General features: G+C 41.9%; 2 protein-coding genes, 7 non-coding genes and 1 pseudogene across 12 annotated transcripts in view; 4 read left to right on the plus strand and 6 right to left on the minus strand.

Moving 5' to 3' along the window:
• Positions 1–718: 718 nt before the first annotated feature.
• tnfaip2b (tumor necrosis factor, alpha-induced protein 2b) lies at positions 719–9,947 on the minus strand. 3 transcript variants are annotated; one of them, XM_019278019.2, is made up of 12 exons: positions 9,821–9,947; positions 6,501–6,737; positions 5,292–5,913; positions 4,705–4,816; positions 4,271–4,393; positions 3,609–3,703; positions 3,436–3,528; positions 3,216–3,342; positions 2,639–2,758; positions 2,367–2,522; positions 2,096–2,217; positions 719–1,291 (listed from the first exon to the last, which is right to left on the minus strand). In XM_019278019.2, the coding sequence occupies exons 1-12, from the start codon at positions 9,870–9,872 to the stop codon at positions 1,144–1,146; spliced, it is 2,007 nt and encodes a 668-aa protein (XP_019133564.2). In that variant the 5' UTR covers positions 9,873–9,947; the 3' UTR covers positions 719–1,143. The 3 variants fall into 3 exon arrangements, with proteins under 3 accessions (XP_019133564.2, XP_019133565.2, XP_027130959.1); XM_019278020.2 differs by lacking the exon at positions 9,821–9,947 and adding an exon at positions 7,168–7,264; XM_027275158.1 differs by lacking the exon at positions 9,821–9,947 and adding an exon at positions 7,105–7,184.
• A 2,101-nt stretch (positions 9,948–12,048) lies between these two features.
• LOC113744638 (small nucleolar RNA U3) lies at positions 12,049–12,255 on the minus strand. The gene has a single exon (XR_003461697.1). It is a non-coding gene; the product is annotated as a small nucleolar RNA U3 (small nucleolar RNA).
• Positions 12,256–12,762: 507 nt separating this feature from the next.
• On the minus strand, positions 12,763–12,969 carry LOC113744637 (small nucleolar RNA U3). The gene has a single exon (XR_003461696.1). It is a non-coding gene; the product is annotated as a small nucleolar RNA U3 (small nucleolar RNA).
• Positions 12,970–13,399: 430 nt separating this feature from the next.
• On the minus strand, positions 13,400–13,606 carry LOC113744652 (small nucleolar RNA U3). The gene has a single exon (XR_003461709.1). It is a non-coding gene; the product is annotated as a small nucleolar RNA U3 (small nucleolar RNA).
• A 1,450-nt stretch (positions 13,607–15,056) lies between these two features.
• LOC113744654 (small nucleolar RNA U3) lies at positions 15,057–15,263 on the plus strand. Its single transcript, XR_003461711.1, has one exon. It is a non-coding gene; the product is annotated as a small nucleolar RNA U3 (small nucleolar RNA).
• A 1,363-nt stretch (positions 15,264–16,626) lies between these two features.
• exoc3l4 (exocyst complex component 3-like 4) overlaps positions 16,627–24,581 on the minus strand; it is a 27,505-nt gene continuing 19,550 nt past the window's right edge. For both annotated transcript variants that reach the window (XM_019277834.2, XM_027275279.1), the window contains one exon: positions 16,627–18,620. In XM_019277834.2, the coding sequence (XP_019133379.2) occupies positions 18,392–18,620 (229 nt within the window). In that variant the 3' untranslated portion in view covers positions 16,627–18,391. The remainder of the gene's footprint in view (positions 18,621–24,581) is intronic.
• Positions 18,934–19,140, plus strand: LOC113744639 (small nucleolar RNA U3). Its single transcript, XR_003461698.1, has one exon. It is a non-coding gene; the product is annotated as a small nucleolar RNA U3 (small nucleolar RNA).
• Positions 20,470–20,677, minus strand: LOC113744643 (small nucleolar RNA U3). The gene has a single exon (XR_003461701.1). It is a non-coding gene; the product is annotated as a small nucleolar RNA U3 (small nucleolar RNA).
• Positions 21,356–21,560, plus strand: LOC113744642 (uncharacterized; annotated as a pseudogene).
• Positions 22,060–22,267, plus strand: LOC113744641 (small nucleolar RNA U3). The gene has a single exon (XR_003461700.1). It is a non-coding gene; the product is annotated as a small nucleolar RNA U3 (small nucleolar RNA).

Here is a 24,581-nt window from a genome sequence, read left to right on the forward strand (position 1 = left end):
CCACCTGAGGCTGGCTCCAGAAGTGAGTCAGTCTCCATAAGTCCCCATGTCCAAATGTCCAACTTCACAGCAGAAATAAACATGTTTACAGCCTGGTACAAAAAACAGTTTTGGTCTCTGTAGCTAATTTCCCCGTTCATGACAACTGTACTGAGGGTGAATTTATATACAACTCACCTGTTCACATTATATTAAGGCTTAAAGTTATGTCATTGTTTGGCATCAGTGAGGCGCCGGTTGATCCAAATTGAGCGGGTCACGAGTCACCAAACAATATTTTTAATGATATTCGGGTCGTGGTCGGTCGGGTCGTTTGAAAGATGCCAAGTAAAGTTTTGTAATTTATATAGTAGAGAAAAGTTTCTGTGAAATACACAGACTTTATTCGCATTTTAATAGGCTACTTTTAAATGAATATAATAACTCAGTAATGCCAGTTTTATGTAGCCCGATGACGCTACGAAGTTAATCAAGAGTATAGACTACTTTTTAAAATGCGGGTCAGGAAGCGGGTTGGGTACAATATTTCACAATTATTTGCTGCAGTCCGAGTTCGGGCGGGTTACTTTAAAATGTCGGTCGGTGCAGGTCGATCAAACATGGACCCGCGCATCACTGGTTGGCAAACAGCTGGTAGCTTGTAGCTTAATAAAACCTCACAGGTGAGCTTGTTGCTGATGTAAATGTACAACATGAAACATCAAACCACACAAATGTATTGATAAACTTAACTTACATTTATTACATACTCAAAAACAACAACATACATCAGATGTGAAACAAACGTGTAAAACTATAAATTTAAGTTATTATTTATTTATTGCACGTATGAAAATGACTGTAACACTGATTTAATATAAAAAAATATATTCACTACCTGGTTCTCATTCACTCATTCACATCTGACCAGATTTCATAGCAGTCCAAAGCACCGTGTTTACCAGCAACAATGTGAGCTTTAATATTTACATTCTTACAGTATAAAACACTTTTTTACAGACAGACGGACAATATTCTTTCCAGCCATGGTAACATCCTCACACACTGAGACAGAGACAGTCTGCTCATCATACTCTCACACTACAACCGAACCTTCAGCCGACGTTAAAGTGACTGAAACGAGGAGAACTCAACGTGTACGCCTCATCGAAGTTGAACCGCGGAGAAAAACGGTCGAGTGGCGACGCAGCTGGGTTCCTTCAAAGCGTCCGTCAGAGTCTCTTTGACTTTTTTCCTGTCGGCTTTGGAGAGGTTGGTCTTGAGTTTGAGCAGAGCCGAAACGTGTCTGTCACTGTGAGCCAAAGGACAGAGAAAATCAACATTTTAATCCGAACAATTTAACGTTAAAAACAGCTGAACAGAACCGCTGAAAAAAGTGGAAGTGAAAGACGGACGGTGATTCAGACTTCCCTAACAAGAGCGGTATATTGGGTAAATTGTCACAGCTGCGTTTCATGAACTAAAACTGGACATAGTGCTGTGGTGTGTTTGCAGCTGTATATCTGGATTTAACTTTTGACTGATTTTAATCAAAGTCAGACTCCCTGTAAAAGCACAACTCCTGTGTCTTCAGGTTTAGAGCCTGGGTTCACCATGGCGTTAATTAAAGACTCGAAACAGACAAGATGGTTCCTGTTTACTCTGATCTCTGTTTCCTTTCAGTTTACTGCAGGATCAGACGAGCCACGCTCAGCCGGGCTGGGTGCTAACCACTGCTCAAACCATCAGACACAAACTGAATGAAACTTCTTTGTGTTTCTAGTTTGCAGCTTAAATTTCAGTCAGACTCAGATTTAGAAGCTGCTTCGTGAAACAAACAAAGTCAGAGCGGCCTTGGATCCAGTGTTAGTGTCACCGCTCTCTGACTGACACACAGAGTCACAGCACGTCTACTTTTAGCTCGTAATATCATCCCCCAACCAGGAAACATCTGAACATACTTATTTTCACTTCCTGAGGCTCCGTCTGTTTCATGCTCACCCTGAAGTCACATGAACCACTCACTGATCTTATTCATCTGGTTGCAGAGAGACTAAGTGAAATACGCTGTTTATATTTCAGTTAAAGGAGTTCATCCAAAGTGCAGAAAGTTTACCTGAGGTCAGGGTAAGCAGATCCCAGTGAGACTACTTGCATCTGTATGGCGGGGAGGTCTTGGAGTTTCAACACTTCTGCAATCGTGGTCAGGATTTCCTTCAGCCACTCCTGCGTTGATCCCTGTGGAAACGAGAAAGTTACATCACTTTAATCTTTAGTGGAGTTTTTACGCTGGACTTCCCCTCGATCACACTCTGCAGTCAGTCAGTGACACATTTTTTCTTGGAGTTTCAGATGTTGAATCATTGAATTATAAGTTTTATTCTCACCATGCTGGTGAATAAGCTGTGCAAACTCTCTGCGTTGTCTCTCATGGTGTTGTAGGCCTTCAGCTGCTGCTCCTTGTCCTTCAGTTTGACGTCTCCTCTCAGCAGCCTCTTCACATATTCTACCGTCACCTCCTCGTACAGCTGGTCGGTCAGCTTCTGCGATCAAAACAATCAGAAATATGTGTTCAGTTATGTGTTTCAGACTTTTGAAACGCCTAACACACGGCATACAGGTCACATTTTAAATGTCTTTCAGGCTGTCTTCAGTCTACCTGGTGACAGGATTCAATCGAGCCGTGAAGATCCTGAAGCTCGTCTTTGACGCCGTCCAGCAGCTTCTTGAACGCGGATTTATTCAGCCAGTCGCTGGTTCCCACCTTACGGTAATGTGGCTGCGGGAGGTACAAACATGACGCGTTAAACAGCTTCACAACACGTTCATCCACAGTGGCACAGAGTTTGCAATAGAGTGTATCTACAATATAACCTTTTCTGTTTGTTACTGTACTGCCTCTTTGATATTTTGTGCTTTTATTGTGAAAAACTTCTTTAAGTTCAGCAAAAACACCTTCCCTACTCTGTCTGTGTTCAACATTAAGCCCGCTGGCTCCGATTGAAGAAGTACGTTTAAAATCAGCTCACAAATATATATTTATCATTCCTTTAAACAGCTGCTCACTGGAGGGAATAGTAATCTGTTGGGGACTATTTTCAGCGGTGGATTAATCCACATTTGCTGCTCTAGTGATATCTGTGTGTGGGATGGAGCTGTGTGACACAGAAGCAGGCTTTGATACACTCTGAATACTTGTTAGCAGTTTAATTTAATGTTTCCATTGATAAACTCACCTTGAGGGCCTCGTGGATCGGTTTTAATAGATACGCGTGGGCCGTTTGTTTCATGTCGGGCAGAATAAGCAAACAGTTTTCCCGCACATCATTCGGGAACAGATGACTCTTCTTTTGGAGGACGTCACTGCAGACAGAACACAGAGGTCACGTTAGCACACAAGGTTTAAAGCTGTCCTCATCTCATCACACCACGATGTTCAAATGTCACAGATCGTACCTGAACTGCTCGATGCAGCCGAGGTTGGCCTTGACGAACGGCTTGCTGTTGGGTTTGTTCTGTTTGATGATGTCGTTGTGGAAGGTCCTGAACCTGCAGGCGTCGGATGAAAAGTGTGAGTGACTTCCACAGCGTCAGAATGCCTCATCATAAAAAGTCATCAGCGTCGTTACCTCTCTATTAAATCTTTCAGCTGGCACGTTATGCTCTGCGCCTTGCGCCGATCTCCAACAACTTTCTCAGCTGAAGTCACCATGCCGTTGATGAGCTGAAGACAGACGGAGGATGCAGATTAATGACGGCACTTCAAATCCTGCAGAACGCTGAGAGAACGTTTCCTGCGGAGAGCACTGTATGTTTCCCTGACAGCTCTGACTCTGCAGGTTTCCAACATGTGACCTTGAATGACATTTTATAAATAATTCAAAGTGCATATTCCTTCCTGGATAATCATTTAAGTTTGGACAGTTTGTTTCCTCTCTGGTTGGACTTTGGCTGAAAGAGGCAGGAAACTATTAGAACTCCTCCTGTTTGATAAAAGTCCGTTAAATATTAATTTATCAGATATTAGAAAAAAGAACATTTCATGTGTGAACACTTTTAGCTCTGGTTTTGGTCTCCACCAACTCCTGAGGAAAATATCTGGCTCTATGTTCATCAGCTGGTCTCTAACACACTATGAGAGCACTGAGCGTGAACCGAATGAGTAAAGTTGTGATCCGCCGACTAACCAATGAGCTGAAACTCACTATAAAGCTCTGCACAGGCCGAGTGCAGCTCCAGCTTCATCACTACATGCCACACCTGTCACACCGTCATCACGTTGATTTCGTACCTGAATGACGTCGTAGGCCACGGTGCCGACGAAGCAGCCGTCCTCTTTTTTCGGCATCTCTCCTTTATCCCATCTTTCCTTCGCTTCCTCCAGGACGCGGCCGATGTACGTCGTCAGCTCATCCTGAACACACGACGACACACTCCCGTCACGCGAAACATCACACACATCCATATTTTATGTGCACAAAACTGAAACTCTAAAGCTGCATTAGTAACTATAAAGTTATTGACACAATAACTGTTAAAACATGTTGATTATTGAGCTGATTCTTACTTGCAAAATAAGATGTGACCTAATGCTGATGCTTTAGATCAGACACATGACAAAATATGGGACTAAAGTGTTTTAGACCATGCACATGCAAAAATATCAAAACCATGCATGAAAGTGAATAAAATCTGAGTAAAGGTTTGAGCAGCAGCTCAGCTTACCTTCTGTTTGCTCAGGTACTGCTCCTCCAGAGGTTCCAGTAACTCTTTAGGAAGCAGCTTTCCCAGCAGCTCAGTGTCGATCTCACCGGCCAGCTCTGGCTTCCGAAGGAGTCTGACACAGAGAGAAGATCTTTTGTTACCACCATGAGATATTTGAACAGTCACGGTCATGACTGGCATCAGAGAATGCACCAATCATATTTAATACTAGTCTTGGAAGGGTTAAAGCAGGATCATAGATCCGGACATGGCTTCCACTTGTTTTTTCAGGCAGCAACTTGTTGAATGAAAGGTGTGAGACCGCAGCGCTCTGCTGCATTTCATTTGTATTGTGTTGTGGGTGTAGAGCTCTCCACACCTTCAAGCTTTTTCCCATGAATCAGGGAGGGTGACAGTGGTGCGTCAATCATGAAGGACAGACTTTAAAGAAAATATCCTAGAAGTCAAACCACAGTGTCTCCAATCATAAAGATAGTTGTCGAGAAATCTTGATCATGTTTAGATCCTGCTACTACCAGGACAAGAGTGGAAGAGAACAGACTGTGAGGTTCTGATGACTTCACACACAAACTGAAGTCAGAACTTACTCTGGATAAAACTCGTTGACCCAGCGCAGGAGGATCATGCAGTCACTGTCACTCAGAACGAACTCTGCGATCTTTTTGAGTCTGGCGCTGAAGTTTTCGTGGTACAACTTGGCGTATAAATGACAAATGTCCATTTTGGGAGGGTAGCAGCGATTCACCACCTCCACCACCCACAGCAGGTCGTCCTTCAGCTGCCTGCCCATGCTGGTGACGTCCGTCTGGATGGACGACCTCCTCCCATTTTCAGCAACTGGCATGGAGGGGTTGTCCATGCGCTCCTCCACCAAGCGTCGAAGCGCAGAGTCGTGGCGCTTCTTCCAGCTGGTGAGTCTCCATGCTGGTGGTCTCCTGTCCCTTTGTCTCCACAGCTGGTCCTGCTCCATCTCCTGGCTGATGGCCTTCACGGCGGACGTCAGACCCTCGATGTTTATCTCGCCAGTGAGAGACTGACTCAGAGTCTGCAGCACGAGAGCTTCCAGGGTTTTGTAGTCCGCAGCCAGCTTGTTTACTTCTTTCTCATTACGTGGCTCAGACTCATTCTGTGCCTCTTCTCTCTCGATCAGCAGCCTGCTGGCCTCAGAGAAGTGGAGGGCCTCAAGATGTTCCTCAAACGTGAGGATCACTGAGGGAGAAAGCAGAGAGCAGGCCATGTTTGGAGATGTATTTATAATAAAACATCCTGCAGCCATTTTAGCTTTATTATTCCTCTGTGACTCTCGCTGCAGTCAGGCTGCATTTGATTACTGATGGTAGTTAACATGTTTACCTCTGTGTAACACGCTCAGAGGTGATTACAGTAATAACTTCATTGAATATCTTTAAATATTCTGACACCTTAAAGACCAAACAATGAAGAAAATAAACAGATGAATCACTGAGGAAGTTCAGTCCTTCTCCAGTTTAAAGAATTATTTCTTGTAAATGTAAAACACATAAAACTCCTTCATTAATTCCCTTTCATCTCTATCATAATACTCTGTATTAATCTTATTTTCTACACTAACTTTAGTTAACACTATAAGTGACTGTGACTGAAACAAACATTAGATAATGTGCTCATGTCTCGGTTCCTAAAGTCGTTTCTTCTTCTGCACAGAGAACTGAAAGCTCAACATAATTTATTTCATATTATCTGACAGCTGCATGTCTCTGATCTAATATATTAGTTATATAATAATATTAGTTATATAATAATATTAGTTAACCGACCTTCCTGTGGCTCCTCTTCCAGGACCGGGACGTGTCCATCGGTCTCGGGGCTGGTGCTCGCAGCAGGCTGACCCCCGTTGCCTCTGAAGAAGTTGGGCAGTCTGAAGCGTCTCCCCCCGGCAGCTCCGCCGCGTAAGTTCTGCATGAAGCCTATGGACTCAGCCGATCCGGACCGGACCCGCATCGCTACAGAGTCAGAGAAGGAAGTCCAACAGTTCGAGAGAGACGCCGACAGAACTGCGGAGACACAAGAAGCATGCACACATTAAATCTGCACATGCGTTTTTAGTTTTTATGTTTTATTTATCTAATTCTTTAAAATGTTAAAAGTTTAAACTGCTGTGAGGCTTCCTGTGAGATTTTCAAAATAATTAAACAATTCTAGTTTTTTGAGCACAAACATGAATAAATAAATAAATAAATAAAGAAAGAAAGAATACTGCCACATCATCATCATCATCACTGTGTGTTTTATAGTTATGTCTGAGTTGATAAAAATGCCATTTAAAAAAGGAAAAAATAATAAAAACAACACATGCAGTAAATAAAGAATACTGTGTCACATTCATACAGTAACTGTAACGTATAGTAACTTGTTTAGGACCTTTCTTTAAGTTAAAGCTGATCCAGTTTCTTTGTCTGAAAGTCTCCAGCAGCTGTTACTCACCCTGCTCAGCCTCTGCTTAATGCAGCTGCTGCGAGTCAATCTGTTTTAAAGAGCAGACTCCTCCTATCTGATGATGATGGTCGCCCAGAGCAGTGGAAAGTCCTCACACACACACACACACACACACACACACACTCACACACACACACACACACACACACACAGGAAGCCACACACACACACACACAGGAAGACACACATGCTGGGCTTTTTTTCCAGGCACACTTGTTGCAATGTGGGTCACTTGTCTTTGGTTAAGAGTGAAATAAGATTGCATGGATTGTTATGAAAGTTTGTACATGGACCTTCAGGATCCTCTAATGAATTTAGGGGAGACTTATTTTTCCTATAGCGCCACCAACAGGTAAAAAAAAAACTAAATTCAGGATTGTAAACCTCAAAACTAATGATCAAATTCATGCAGAGAAAAATGAACTTTTTATCCATTCAGTCATTTTGTTATGATGTGTAGAGCTGACGTTCAGTTTCATTATTAATTAATCTGCTGATTTCATTTGGTCTGTAACATCACAAACACAAACTTATCCAAAGATAAGATCGACCACTTTCAGTCAGTCAATGACTAATCAATGCAGCTTCATGTGTGATCATACGACCCACAGGTTAAACATGGACTCAGTGTCCGTGACGTCACCGTGAAACAGTTCCTCTAACGTCCACTTGAGGCTGGCTCCAGAAGTGAGTCAGTCTCCATAAGTCCCCATGTCCAAATGTCCAACTTCACAGCAGAAATAAACATGTTTACAGCCTGGTACAAAAAACAGTTTTGGTCTCTGTTCACAAGTCATCCAAAGAAACCATCACTCTAATATCACTTACTAGTCCAACAACAGAAACTTCAGCCTGGCGTCTGTCTTCAGCTTTAAAGACATCCTGTCCGGTTTTAGAGCCTTGAAATGTACAAGATGTCATTTTCTGCTGCTACACATGAAAACAACAACAAAAGATGTAGTTTGATGATGATGGAGTGATGGAGGGTCATGGGAGTTTCACGATTGCTACTGAAAACCTGACGTCACTCGGGCAGAATATTGTTCCCAGACGAGGATTTTAAAGTTTTATTCATGTTACGTTCAGTCATGTTTGTTCATGTTTTCCTGGGTTTGAACATTTTGTCAACATTAGGGGTTAATGTGAGTGCAGAACTAAATGTATAACACAGGTTGCACGTTTTCAGCTTCACTCAGAGGTGTAACCGTAACCGACCCAGCATTAAGTCACCTGTCTTTGTGGGTTGGAAAACCCAGATCTTCTCTACATCCCATGGTTAACACACGTTTTCACCAATCCCGCTTCCTGAAACACGGCTCTGTTCATTTAATTACGTACCTCTCGTGGTGAATAATAACTTGTGTGTGACCTGTTTCGTTTCCTTTTATTGCCAACTGTCTGCTTGATTTCTGTTAATTATGACTGCACAATCTTTTCCAAACATGAACCATGTCATTTCTGCACTGAAACTGTAACTACACAGAGAACACTCACAACCCCGCTGTCTAGATTGGTTACAGGAAATAATAACTTCTGATGCACTGCATTTAGATTTATATGTGATGGGACATATTATATAGTAATTAATATTATTGTCCATTATTCTGTCCATGATACACAAACATCTACATTTAGTCATTTAGCTGACGCTTTTATCCAAAGTGAAACAGTGTGACGGGGACAGTTGTGGAAGGGGACAGATGTGTCATGTCCAGCTGTAGAGGACAGATGTGTCATGTCCAGGTGTTGGTAGTGTTGTAGAGGAGGTCCTCTCTGAAGAGCTGGAGGTCTTCAGGAGGTCTGTGAAGGTAAAGAGGGACGCCCCTGATCTGTAGGAACTGGTAGGACGTTCCACCAACGGGGAACAACAGACAGAAAGTCTGGATTGCCCCAAGAGAGCCAGGTGTCGTTCATCGGAGGAAGTAATGAGGTAGCCACATCCTAAAACATATCCTCCTTTATGGCCTCTTCTAGTCTAAATGGAACCATAATTTAGGAAGGAAGGTCAGGTTAGGTCATGAATCGTCTGAGAAGTCTGCTCAGTTTATCATGAAGCTCAATACAATACATTTTTTTGTTGCAGCTAATGGAGAGAAAAGTCTTTGAATAGTGATGCATCAATATAATTAGTTCAGTCTCAGCTACCAACAGCAGCATGATTCATTTTAATACCATCTCTGACTAGGACCTCAGTGCTAACACACAGGATTTAATGTACACCTCTATGATCGCGTCAAACACTGAACGTTATAACAGTGGACTTTAAACTGTGCATTAAACTGTGCAGGGGTACCTAATAAAGTGGACACTGTGTAAATAAACAGACATTTGTAAAATGTGATAAATGTTACATGAAATTATCTCGTGTGTCTGGTATAATGTACAACTTTGCACTGTGTTTGTGTATTGTTATGAATGGAAGTTATATTTGTCCTACACTGTACCTGAAATAATGTCACTTTTCATATAGATTTCTTTTACACATACGATTCTCTTAACATGAATATGTTTGTAGACTCTTTCTGCTTGAGTTAGTCATGTTTATTATCTTTTATGATCATTTCTAACATCTGTTATAATCTGTTATCCATAAACCATGTTGATAAATGTAATAACCTGTGCTATAAACGGTTTTTCTTACCTTCTGCTCTGCGGGATGTGCAGTTTAAACAGCTCGATAACCTCGATAACATCGCTCCTGAAGGCAGAACGACTCACAGGTGAGTAGACTTCATCCGTCTCTGCTGAAGGTGAAGTGCTGTAGTGAGAAAGAGATGCAGAAGAGACATTTGATGTCAGGATGTCGGTTAAAGCGTGACCTTAGACAGTCCGCTTTGCCTCCATGCACAGACGTGCTGCACCTCAACACATTTCCTCTGTGAATTTGTGATGTGAGAATCAACGCATGGGTGGTTTCAAAAAGGACTTTCAAAAAGTCTTTCACGCTGCAGATGAGGTGTTATTTAAGAGGTTTCTCAGAGCGAGTCAGAAATGCTGTAATATCATTCATCCTTTTTTTAGAGGGTAAATACATTTAAAGTATAAATGCCTCTATAGAACTTCCAAGCACACAAAGTCCAGTCAGAATACACAGATCCATGCAAAGCTTTACCCCTCACAGCACCTGACAGAGCTGAGTATACTTCACACTTCAGGTACTACAATTTAATTTAGGAACAGCTTTCACTTCCTTAAATAAAAATGGCCCTGGGCTCCACTTCTCTTTTTAATTAAGTTAGATAACGGGGTCTCACACACCTTTATAAATAAGCAGGATTGTTTCCAGCACTTCCCGTACTGCGGTACAAGCAGCTTACTTCACTTAAAGTCTGACAATAATTACTGAGATCGGCACAGAAAGTCAGACTCTGCTGCACAAAATGACCAAACGATTATCTGATCTATTAGAAGAGACAATGCCATTCAATCAATATCTGTGACTTCAAGTAATACTTCAACAGTTTCGGTCTAAAGTCCAAGAATGAGATGAGAACATACAACTTGTATGTCTGTATGTGACTATATATTTTGCCTGGTTAGCTCAGTCAAACTCTGAGTAGTACCTCAAGCCTGGGAAGTGATCCGATTTTGTGTTTACACTGTGATAATACAATATATGTATGGTCTTAAAGGAATTATTTACAGAGAAAACAAGGTCCAAATGAGAGAAGTGACTCAGGTACCAACCAGAAAGGATGAATAACCAAGAAGACTGTGCTCCAAGCTTTGGAGTGAAGCAGATCAGACCCACAGCTGTGTAATTTACTTATTCTTCCTTAAATAAAAGAAGTGGAACTCTTCCTTTAATGTCCTTTCTCAAAAAAACGAACACGACATTGCCAGATAAACTGGGCGTGAGCACAGGTGCTGGTGCTGGTCTCAGACCTGACAGCCTCGCTGTGACTGCTCATTGAACACTCACACTGCTTCATAAAGCTGCCTAACCTGTGCAGACTGAATCCTGGATCCATCTGAAGTGAAGCCAACACAGGAGGTGCCAAAAACCGCCAGTCCTCGAGTGGCTGCATGAGGCCGGTTGCAGAAGTGAGTCAGTCTCCATAAGTCTCCATGTTAAAAACAGCAGAAATAAACATGTTTGCAGCCTGGTACAAAAAACTGTTTTAAAATAAGCTGGGAGTTGGAAGGAGACGGCCAACATGCCAGAGGAATGTTTAAATAAAATGTAACAAAAACATCATGAAACTGTTTCCGTATTGGATTCACTGTTACAGATGTGTATCGGCTGCCTCTAAATTACAACTGCAGCTCTCCGTCTGTCACCCTATGACTTGCAGAGCCGCTTCAAATAGCCACCACCACTGCCACCACTTGTAAACACACAATTAACCAGAGTGTTAAGTGTGTTTCTTCATGTGTGGGTGTCACAGAAAAAACCCTTTAACATCTCAGTCAGTGATTTGTTTCCACTGTATGAATGTGACTCATAACAGACAAAGTGAGGAGTTTGATTCAGAGATGGAAAATCAAATGAATTAGCAATTCTGGAACTTTTGGTTCAATCACATGATTTTCATCAGCAGATGGAGTCTGGTCAGTTGTCATGGAATTGCATTTGAGTTATTATTTTTCCTTTTATCCCGTCAGGTGACAGGTGTCTAATGTTTACCATGTTCAGTGTGCAACCTCGATGAAGCCAACATGAGAGTGCTGTGATCGTAGGAGGAGTGACTCTGATCCTCAGGAGGTCACCATGAGTTCTCGTGTCCAGACTCTGAGTAATCTCATCATCTTGTTTAAATGTGAACACATGTATTTAAAACAACTTTAGAAACTAATCTAAACCTGAGAGCATCCCTGAAGTGTTACATCAAGAAAAAGTAAACACAGATTTTAGACAAACATATAGAAACCACTCAGATCATGTTTCCTCCATCAGAGTCTCATTGAAAAACTCTGAACAGTCTTCAACAGTGGAGAAGAAACAAAGTCTTCCCACCAGTTTCCTGCTCTGAAGGAAACATCTGAACTCTTCATCGTGGGCAGCGAGACCAAACTCTTTAGAAACACATTTCTCAAGTCAACAACTAAAGAAATGATCCCTGAAAGTATAGTCTTGGTTTGTTTGGGATGTTTCTCAGAGTCTTCTGTCTGGAGACGACAACTTTAATCATGGTGACCTCCTGAGGATCAGAGTCACTCCTCCTACGATCAGTGACAAATTCAACACCTCAATAACCTGCAGAAAATGCTGCTGTTGTTGGAACGTATTCTAGTGAATTGAAGAATCAAATCTCAGGGTCCTGAGCAGACGTCTAATCAGTCACAATAGTTGTAAACACCTGTGTGGGTGTGCAGGACCTGAAAAAACAACACATGTTTTTTCACTTGATGTTGACCTCCTGTCAGGACATCTGCACACTGTGACTGATCCACATCTCCTTCATTCTGTTGTTCAACTTCAATCTTTATGATTTTATTAGTCAGTGAAGTTAAGAGACTACAGGTTCACTTCCAGCACAGCTCTGCTCACCTTCAACCTGTGGAGATGTCTGTAAATCAGCTGTGAAAACTGTTTCTAAGCAGGTTTAAATACATGTGTTCACATTTAAACAAGATGATGAAACCACTCAGATCATGTTTCCTCCATCAGAGTCTCATTGAGAAACTCTGAACAGTCTTCAACAGTGGAGAAGAAACAAAGTCTTCCCACCAGTTTCCTGCTCTGAAGGAAACATCCGAACTCTTCATCGTGGGCAGCGAGACCAAACTCTTTAGAAACACATTTCTCAAGTCAACAACTAAAGAAATGATCCCTGAAAGTATAGTCTTGATTTGTTTGGGATGTTTCTCAGAGTCTTCTGTCTGGAGACGAGAACTTTAATCATGGTGACCTCAGATCAGAAAGACACTCCTCATAGATCAATGTTTTTCAGTCCTGGTCCTCGTGGACCACTGCCCTGCATGTTTCAGATGTTTCCTGCTCCACCACACCTGATTCAAATGAGTGGCTCGTTATCAGACCACTGCAGAGCTTGATGACGAGCTGATCATTTCCCAAACTTGAAGTTACATCCTTTAACAAACAGACTGATATCTTAACTCTGATTCCTTGAAGGACTTTGTCTTACAAAGAAACTGGTCCTCAAGTGATAATCACTAAGTTGATGTATCACTGTCTGTAAACACAGTTTATTAACAGTGATGTTCATTAATTCACTTGAAAAACACACCAAACCCAATTTATCTTTGAGCATGAAACACCACTCAGATCATGTTTCCTCCATCAGAGTCTCATTGAGAAACTCTGAACAGTCTTCAACAGTGGAGAAGAAACAAAGTCTTCCCACCAGTTTCCTGCTCTGAAGGAAACATCTGAACTCTTCATCGTGGGCAGCGAGACCAAACTCTTTAGAAACACATTTCTCAAGTCAACAACTAAAGAAATGATCCCTGAAAGTATAGTCTTGGTTTGTTTGGGATGTTTCTCAGAGTCTTCTGTCTGGACATGAGAACTTTAATCATGGTGACCTCCTGAGGATCAGAAAGACTCCGAGCTACAAGCTCATTAAGATGAACTCAAAAAGGTTTTTGAACATTTAATGGAAAAATAAACAATGCAAGATCTTTTTTATATGATCTACAGCTACAATGGGTGAACTGCTGAATTTCACTGAAGTCCACACCGTTGGATGTAATTTTAAAGTTACTTTACAGTAACAAACAAACTCAGATCTCAACATTTACGGACAGAGACACACTCCTTGAGGGAGTGAGAGTTAGATGTGAGATTATTCAGGAAGATATTCTGCTGTTGTCCAAACTCACACAATTCCTGGAATAAGATATTATGTTTGTCATACGTAAAACTAAAGAAATGAGCACTGAAAGTGTTGTAGAGCTTTTAAATGCATCTTTTCCAGTGTCTAATGTGTGAAGGATGACACCAGCACTCTCACACACAGGGAGGCTTTTATTTTTAAATTTGCAGTGAAAGGATCTTTTGTCAGTGTTTTTCTCTCCAGAATGACACAAGCAACGTCTCTGTCAGTTTGACATGCAACCACTGCATTAGCACTCGATAACATGACACCAATGAAAAGTGAAAGCATCTGAAGTGTTGCTGCTCAAACTTGGGTGATGACATTCAGAGACGTCACATGAGCGTGGAGCTGAAACCACATCAACCACAGGTACACAGAGAGGGAATATTTGCATGTATCTTTCAAAAAAGAGTCTTTATAGGAAATTAGCTGTTTATTATCTGCTGCTGTCAGGTCCAGATGGTTTTCTGTGTTACTGCAGGGAAGTTCAGTTTATTGTCATTTAAAAGCTGTGTTACACTTTCAATGCTTATTTATTTAGTTGTAGATATGACAAATATAAAATGGAGTTTTTCAGTAACAAGGCAATGATGACATGTTTGGTTATTGGATGATTTGTGTTTCAAATGAACTCATATCTTTTACTCCCTCAGTGTGTGATGCACTTACTAACCTGAGATATCAGCCTGTTTGTTAAAGGGTGTAACTTCAAAATTACATCAGTATGGACTTCGGTTGGGAAATGACAGTTCACACATTGTAGCAGTGGATCAAAAAGTTTATGCATCTATCACAGTGTTTTTCCATCCTGGACCTCAGGGACCACTGCCCTGCATGTTTCAGATGTTTCCTCCTCCACCACACCTGATTCAAATGATCAGCTCGTCATCAAGCTCTGCAGTGGTCTGATAACGAGCCACTCATTTGAATCAGGTGTGGTGGAGCTGGAAATGTCTAAAACATGTAGGGCAGTGGTCCCTGAGGTCCAGGATGGAAAAACATTGATCCATGAGGAGTGTCTTTCTGATCTGAGGTCACCATGATTAAAGTTCTCGTCTCCAGACAGAAGACTCTGAGAAACATCCCAAACAAACCAAGACTATACTTTCAGGGATCATTTCTTTAGTTGTTGACTTGAGAAATGTGTTTCTAAAGAGTTTGGTCTCGCTGCCCACGATGAAGAGTTCAGATGTTTCCTTCAGAGCAGGAAACTGGTGGGAAGACTTTGTTTCTTCTCCACTGTTGAAGACTGTTCAGAGTTTCTCAGTGAGACTCTGATGGAGGAAACATGATCTGAGTGGTGTTTCATGCTCAAAGATAAATTGGTTTTGGTGTATTTTTCCAGTGAATTAATGAACATCACTGTTAATAAACTGTGTTTATGGAAAGCAATACATCAACTTAGTGAGTGTCACTTTTAGGACCAGTTTCTTTGTAAGATAAAGTTCTAAAGGGAGTCAGGGTTAGATGTCAGATCATTTAAGGAGGATTATGAAGTTATGTGCACTTCTTCCACTGACCCGAATATAAAAATCATCCAGTGACTAAACATGAGATCATTGCCTCTTCACGCACACTCTGCTGTTCATTACACAACATCAGGACTGAGTTACGTGCAAAACAAAAACAAGTACTGAAGTACTGATGAATAATATTGTAAGTTAATGTAACTGTGATATAAAAATATTGCATGTAAAGCGACCTTGATATAATCCATCCTTCTCTCCCCCACTTCCTCTGTGGAGTCCAGAGGACAGTCCAGGACAGAGCTGGCTCCACTGATCAGTCTGTTGAGTCTTCTCCTGTCCCTGTCCAGCAGACACAGCATAAAGGATGGCTAAGGCCACCACAGAAAGTCCTGAGGAGAGCCCTGCACACTCTGAAGGACCTCCGTCTGCTCAGCAGGTGGAGGCGCCTGTGTGTTATCAGTCCAGTCCAGTTTATTATTTAGGTGAACACCCAGGAATCTGTAGTTCTCCACCACCTCTATGTCCGATCCCTGGATGTTCACAAGTGAGATGTTCTCCCCCGGACGATCATCTCCTTCGTCTTGCTGGTGTTGGAGCTGAAGCAGGTTGAGCTCACTCCAGCTGACAAAGTCTCTGATGACCGTCCTGTATTCCAGCTCGCTCCCCTCAGAAACACGTCCAACGACGACTGTGTCATTGGAGAACTTCTGGATGTGGCAGTGGGTGGTGTTGTGGGGAAGTCTGTTGTCCATGCAGCCAGGTGTTGGTCCACTCCCACGTTCTCCATCTTCACTCTGAGCAGTGACGGCTGGATGGTGTTAAAGCACTGGAGAAGTCAAAGAACATGGCCCTCACAGCGCTCCCGCTGTCCTCCAGGTGTAGCAGTGATCTGTGCAGCATCACTGAGGTGTATGCATCCTTGATGTTTGCATACAACAGCTCCAAAGTTTTATTGTCTCTGCTGTGGCATTGAATTTACTCAAGTAGTGTAGTTAAATAGAAATTTAAGGTACTATCTAATAATTTATACAAGAGATGGACAGAAACATTTTTTTATGTGGTGTGGAGATTTTATATTTGACACCTCTAAAATAGGGACTATTTAATATTTCCTCACAGAGTTTCCCAACATGTGGTTGCTTCATATTCAGATGTAGTCACAAGAGATTCATGAGGCTGATTTGTTTCATATGTTTTATTAAAAATAGATTAAATAGGTTTCAAAGACTTTATAACCCATTTTGGCTCCATTTGTACATTTAAATTCCTGAAAAACCATCCTGAGATACGACATATTAAAGTCTATGCTCACACAGAGAAACAATTCAATACACGAATGATTTAAGACAAAAACAGATTTAACAGTTAGAGAATTGAAACGTACAAATTACACAGAGGAACTTGGCAAATTTCCCATTCTGAAAGGTTCAGTTCCTCGACCAGCGGCACATGACACATTCACAAAACATTCAGGCACGCAAAGAGTTTCTGTGTCTTATAGTTTGAATTAGTTCATCTGAGACTTTAAACTCAAACTAAAGTCCAATAAAATGAGTTGAATTCCAGAGGAAAAAAAACCTCTTCACAGCGAACACATCTTTTATTTCTTCCATCTGCCGAAAGCTTCAGATTCTTTCACATGGAAAGTTGCACAACCTCCTTACCCCCTCAAACTTTAAATTTGATCCAGATGAGCTGGAGAAATATTCCCAGAAAATATCTGTGCAATCGCTCACAATGCTGGAAACACTCTCATACGTAAGGCACTACATACAACGTGTTTGATAAATCTTGTAAGTAAAAACATAAATGAACTTATTTTTGCTTTTAATAAAACAGAAGTAAGTTCTGTCATCTGCTGGGCTACAGTATACAGTCAACATCCATTATGAGATTCAATAAAACTTCATTTTAAGAATAATGCCGCCGTGATTTTAGATGTTTTTTTGTCACCAACTCCTGTGAAAAGACCAAAACCAACAAACTAAATCTGCCAATTAAAATCACACATCAACAACAATCTGTTTACAGGCAGGAGGTGGAAGAGCAGAGCGAACGATCGCTGCATCCGTGTGGGAAAGACCGAGGAGACAGTTGTGGACTTCAGACGGAGAGGCAGCTGTTAAATACCTGCATCTGCATCTCCAACAACCTCACATGGGCCACCAACACAGGCAGCACCATCAGGAAGGAGAGCGTACTGACATCCTCCATCACTGACTGTGCTGTGGCTGCAACAAGTGGTTTAATAACCACCAGCAGCTTCCTTTCCCTGGAGGACGTTTATGTCAGCAGGTGCAGAAGCAGAGCGCCTCAAAGCCAGAAGAACAAGACTTCCTTCAAGAAGCTGTGAGGCCAACTAACTCAGACTTTGACGTCAGGTTATTCGTTCTTTGAGCTACGATGCAGCAAAATATTTTAATTTATTCTGTTTCATTTCTTTGCGTTTTAATAACAAACTAAACTGAACTGATATTTAAACTCTCATTCATTAAGTTATTATTTCAGATATGATATATGATGCCACGAGTGGTTCTTACATGAGGCCCGTTGTTGGATTTAGGGGAGTTTCACAGGATTTGCGGACAATAAAAGGAAATAAATGAAAATAATTCAGCAGAAGTTTGAAGTTGTGATATCCATGTGAAGATATATTTGTAGTTTTAAGTACCAAAAAAACAACTCTTCACATTTTGTTCCGGAGGTCCAGCAAGAACCGTTTTGTCTCGTTAAGATTAACAAGGCTGTCTTCTGATTGGCTGAATGTTTTCCGAGTGACGTCTGGCCGAGCCAACCACAGTTGTGACATCACAACCTCCCGGTAAGTCCTGGCAGCTCGATTAAAGGGATTTTGGTACTTCCCAATATTTACACAGGACCTATTAATTACAATCTCACTTTCTACAATAGGAAACCTTTAGACTCCACCTCTTATGTTTCCTCCACTCAGCGACTCGTCCATCATGTTGCACTAGTTATCGGGCTGCAGAAGTTGAGGCAGGAGAAAGGCAGACTGGACAAGCAGTCCGTGTTGACTGTGACCTGCATGTCACCAAATAAAACTTGGCTCTTGTTGCCAGCAGCGCTGCCCAGTTCCTTCTTCAGCTGTGTAAGTTTCTGCAGGATCAGCTGGTGTTCGCGGCCTCTCAGCAGACCTCTGAAGTTCAAAACAGCAACCAGGTGCTTCTTGCTGCAGGTGGAGAAAAAGAACCACAAACATATTAGTTTTATCCTCATTCATTCATCTGCATGTGCAATTCACCAGGAAAAGAGCCAACAACAACATTCTCTGCAGATTATTGAGATGTGAATTAATCATAGGAGGAGTCTCCTTCTGAACTTTAGAGATCACCATGATAAATGCTCTCATTTGAGACAAAACTTTCCAAAACATGTTTCTTTTTAAACAAGATGAAACACCACTCAGATCATGTTTCCTCCATCAGAGTCGCATTGAGAAACTCTGAACAGTCTTAGACTCTGAGAAACATCCCAAACACACCAAGACTATACTTTCAGGGATCATTTCTTTAGTTGTTGACTTGAGAAATGTGTTTCTAAAGAGTTTGGTCTCGCTGCCCACGATGAAGAGTTCAGATGTTTCCTTCAGAGCAGGAAACTGGTGGGAAGACTTTGTTTCTTCTCCACTGTTGAAGACTGTTCAGAGTTTCTCAATGAGGCTCTGATGGAGGAAACATGATCTGAGTGGTGCTTGAGTTCTCCATGAAATGAGGTTGTTCTTGTCAAGAAACTGACTCACTTTCTTTGATTTATTTTCTGTAGTTAAAGTTCAGTTGATTTGAAGTCACTCAATACTTTATGACTTCAGAGCAGAGGTCAACATTAATACAGTACACCAGCATATCCGGATTACGTCTGGTTCTTCATCTGCATCCTTCCGTTTCCTGTGACCTTGTTAGAAGTTCTGTCTGTTTGGACTTCAGATTCTTTCTCACAAACGTCAGAGCTTTTATGTCAACAACGAAGACCATCCAAATGATGATTGCTATGTTGTGTGTAAATAAACGAAAATCCTTTCCACTTCATTTTGTTCATCTTTTTCAGCTGTTATCTAATCAACAATTCCTCATTCTTCAGTTTACTTAATTCTACTTCAGTCGGGTCTATTTTGGTCCAGAATGGGGGATTTCTGCACCACTTCAATCTACTGACATGTAAACATGGGACACTTTCACATTTACAAATGACCCTTTCTAATAATTTAAAATCGAAATTAAAATCAGGATGTTGGTTAGGTGTCATCACTCTGGGCTTTTTTCTTCATGGTGAAGCGTGTTGACTTTGACTAGTCTCAACAAAGCCACAGCTTTTCATCACAGACATGTTGCAGCGCAGTGAAATGGAACAAAATCCCCGTCCTGTACCCGAATGACCTCGACTGCCTCTGGCACATAACTGCTGAATCAAAACAACCTCATTAGCCAGAGGAGCTCAGTGTTATCCTCATCATGCTTCGTCTCTCCTGAAGCTGCTGGATGAGTTGATCATGAACATATTTAAACTGCAGATAAAACTCTGTGTTTTCAGAAAGTGATGGTATCCACATGAATGAAGGAACACCACCTTCATGAATTCAAAAGCTGAACTGCTGCTTCTCCCAGCCGTGACATCAACATCAACATTGACTCCCCTTCTGTTGCTCCCACGAGAATAATAAGAAACTTAGGAGTCAAGATTGATGACCAACTAACCTCTGTGCACATTACTTCAGGCTGACCGGTCATGCAGCTTCACACTTCACAACATCAGAAAAATCAGGCCTTAACTGACTCAACATGCTCCCCAGGCTGTGGTCGTCTCACAACTTGAGATACTTTACTTGAATATTTCTACATCTCTTCGTTCTGTTGTTCAACTTCAATCTTTATGATTTTATTAGTCAGTGAAGTTAAGAGACTACAGGTTCACTTCCAGCACAGCTCTGCTCACCTTCAACCTGTGGAGATGTCTGGTAAATCGAGCTGTTGAAAACTGGTTCTAAGCAGGTCAACTCAGTGTTCACATTTAAACAAGATGAAACCACTCAATCATGTTCCCTCCATCAGAGTCTGCATTGAGGAAACTCTGAACAGTCTTCAACAGTGAGAAGAAAAACGTCTTCCCCAATTCCCTGCTCTGGAAGGAAACATTCTGAACTCTTCATCGGGGGCGCGAGACCCAAACTCTTTAGAAACACATTGTCTCAAGTCAACCAACTAAAGAAATTGATCCTGAAAGTATAGTCCTGGTTTTGGGGTTGTCTCACCAGTCTCTGTCGTGGACACGAGAACTTCAGTCATGGTGAACCGCTCTCGAGGATCAGCTGGATAGTCCTCCTACAATTGACTTTTGTGAGCAGATAGGTTTTGTGAGTGGGAGTGAAGGTGTTGAACCTAGAGGTAGTGCTACCTGTAAGACATTTTTGTCAGTGAGCTGTGATGCGAAAAAAGTGATAAGAACACCCACAAATCTTAATTATGTGAAACACATTGATAATTCAAACACTTTTTAGCTTGTCATTTCCTGCAAGATTTCTCGTTCGCAGTTCCCTGATGCACATTCTACCCTGTGATCTGCAACGAGCGTGTTTGCCCGTCATACAACTGAGCAGTTAGACAGCCACTTATACACACTTGGATTTTGTTTCACTTTTATGAAAGTGCACAAACAGATATTCATAACGCACAAAAAAAACTTTCCTGGAAAATGTCCTTAAGTCGTAAGATGGATTTTTAGAAACTTCTTCTCAGTAGAGACCACATGATTAAAACACAGGAAAGTAGCCTGTCAGACACAACATATGAGGGTTTAATGTCTGTGATTTAGGCTGATCGTTTGGAGGAGTGACTCTGATCCTCAGTAGGTCACATGATTAAAGTTTCTCTCTGTCGCAGACAGAAGACTCTGAGAACATCCCAAACAACCAAGACTATACTTTCAGGGATACATTCTTTAGTGTTGTTGAGGAGAAATGTGTTCTAAAGAGTTTGGTCCGCTGCCCACGATGAAGAGTTCAGATGTTTCCTTCAGACGCAGGAAACTGGTGGGAAGACTTGTTTCTTCTCCACTGTTGAAGACTGTTCAGAGTTTCTCAGTGAGACTCTGATGGAGGAAACATGATCTGAGTGGTTTCATCATCTTGTTAAATGTGACACATGTATTTAAACCTGCTTGAAACAGTTTTCCACAGCTGGATTACAGACATCTCCACAGGTTGAAGGTGAGCAGAGCTGTTGGAAGTGAACCTGTGTAGTCTCTTAACTTCACTGACTAATAAAATCATAGATTGAAGTTGACAACAGAATAAGGAGATGTGTGTCAGTCACAGTGTGCAGATTCCTGACAGGAGGTCAACATCAAGTGAAAAACATGGTGTGGTTTCTTTTCAGGTCCTGCACACCCACACAGGTTTTTACACTATTGTGACTGATTAGACGTCTGCTCAGACCCTGACTTGATTCTTCTTCATTCACTAGAATAGTTCCAACAACAGCAGCATTTTGCTGCAGGTTATTGAGGTGTGAATTTGTCACTGATCGTAGGAGGAGTGACTCTGATCCTCAGGAGGTCACCATGATTAAAGTTCTCGTCTCCAGACAGGAAGACTCTGAGAAACATCCCAAACAAACAAGACTATACTTTCAGGGATCATTTCTTTAGTTGTTGACTTGAGAAATGTGTTTCTAAAGAGTTGGTCTGCGCTGCCCACGATGAAGAGTTTCAGATGTTTCCTTCAGAGCAGGAAACTGGTGGAAAGACTTTTTGTTTCTTCTCCACTGTTGAAGATGTTCAGAGTTTTCTCATGAGACTCTGATGGAGGACACATGATCTGGTGGTTGCTTGAGTTGTCCCTGAAATAAGGTTGTTCTTGCTGACTGGCTTCTTTATACTTGTTTCAGTAGGTTAGATTGTTAATAATTTGGAGTCACTCAGCTGGAAGAGACTTTTGTTTTCTCGTCCACTTCACGACTGTTACAGCCAAAACAGCCTTAAGGACCTCAACATCTCCCAGGCTGTGGTTCCTATCAAACTAAGGATTAGTACCTAGTAGTAAGTCGTGCTTGAGTTACTTTCCTTGAGTTCTTTCTGTTGTGCCCCTCTCTACTATCACACCACTACTCCCAGAGTGAAAAAGTTACTTTTTACTCTATGTTTGGCTCTGTTAATCTAGTCTTTATTACGAAGTCCTGGTTATGCCAATCTAATACAGTGCATTCAACACGGAGGTTTCATTCTTAGAGCATGTGATAGAGAAAGCCGCATTTTACTTGTGAATCTCTGTCATGGACAGGACGTAGCAGCGCAAGAAAACTATGGAGCCCACCGATGGAGCTACAGCTTGCAGGCACACCATGTTAATAATTTATCCGTCATTCACATCAGATGTGCTGACCCCAACCAAAAAACATCAGAAATCCATCTGGATCGTCATCATCCATTCGTGACGCGTCCAGCTCACGTCAACATACGATCGAGTGCTGCAGAAACTGTCCGTCTGTTCCAGGACTGAGTGCCAGTGGAAAGATTATGCACTTTTCTTGGAGTTTCTTTAAGAATGAGTTGCTGCTTCTGTTAAAAACAGCGTTCATCATGTTAAAACGTTTTTGGATGGCGAGGCGACTCCCTGAAGGTCTGGGTAATGCTCCCGATGGGCTGCAGATGGTTTTATGTCGGCCTTGTTTTTCTGTGTGAGTGATGGTCACTCAGGTCGTCTCCCACAGGGTGAAGCCACTCGTGATCGGACTACTTCAACGACAGGAGGAGAAACCAAATATCATCGTGACCATGACTTTATTAAATGACTACTAAACATGTTTTACAACAAATGTGTGTAAGAGAGCTGGAGGGAGAGGTGGAGGAGTCAGTACACACGGGACAATTGACTTCTTCTTTGCTTCTTTGTGGAATATTTTTTAGAATATAACATGTTCTAAGTCAGTCGTGAATAGATACAAGACACAAACCTGCAGCCTTTAATAGAAATGAATTAGGGAATAAAACTTGTGTTTTAAGTGAATGAATGGAGATTTCTGACAAAATTATGAGAATGAAGTTCCATATATATGTGAAGATCAACTTGATATGATTATCTTCAGGGGGGACAAACAGGGATGGAGAACATGGTTCTATATTCTAACACTGTATTTTATGTTTATAAGCTTATGAATTAAGAAGTCCTGAAACTACATTGTGTTATGTGTACCAGCATTAAAGCATCCACTGACGAGCCTCTTCAGGTTCATTTTATGTGAAGCAATGATCGCGACACAAAACGCTGTCTGCGTTGTCGTTGGGGGACTATGAAGTCTTATTACCAGTCTTCAAAACAAATATCCTAGAGCTGTAGCCACTGTTTGCGGATCTTTGCCTGCCATCTCGTGTTTCCGGTTTTTGCAAGAGTAAGTTCTTCTTCATCAGCTGCCGAGTATTCCCTCCACCACGTGGAGTGCAGATCTGCTTGCAAGCTCCTGTTGCCTGAAACAACACACGCACACACACACACACCCAACACACACACACACACACCCCCACACACACACACACACACACACACACCACCACACACAGTGAGTCTTCTTCTTCTCCTTCGGCTTTTCCCTTCAGGGTCGCCACAGTGAATCAGCTGCCCCATCTAACCTGTCGTCTTGCGTCCTCTTCGGCTCACACCCAGCTACCTCATGTCCGTATTCACTGCATCATAAACCTCCGTTTGGTTCTTCCTGCTTCAAAACTCAGCATCCTTCACCAATATTTCACTATGCTCTCCTCTGGACATGTCTGAAAACCATCTCAGTCTGGCCCTCTACTTTACCTCTAGAAACCTCTAAAATGTATCTAACTTACATCTCTGCTACCTCCGCTCTGCCCTCCTGTCTTTTGCCTCATGTCTTAGACCAAACACATGCGCTGCTCTCACCTTTCCTTTCATTCAGCTGAAAACTCTTCTATCACACACACACCTGACACTTTTTCCACCCGTTCCAACTGCCTGCGCACGCTTCGTCACCTTTTCCACACTCTCCATTGCTCGGACTGTTAACCTAATACTTAATATCCACAGAGGATGATATGTTGCTGAATAACATATGGACGTTGCAAGTCAGATGACCAGCAGCCACTGTGTCCACCTAAGGTTAAAACACCTCAACTT

This window comes from Larimichthys crocea, chromosome XXIV, assembly GCF_000972845.2.
Source record: "Larimichthys crocea isolate SSNF chromosome XXIV, L_crocea_2.0, whole genome shotgun sequence".
NCBI classification, from domain to species: domain Eukaryota; kingdom Metazoa; phylum Chordata; class Actinopteri; family Sciaenidae; genus Larimichthys; species Larimichthys crocea.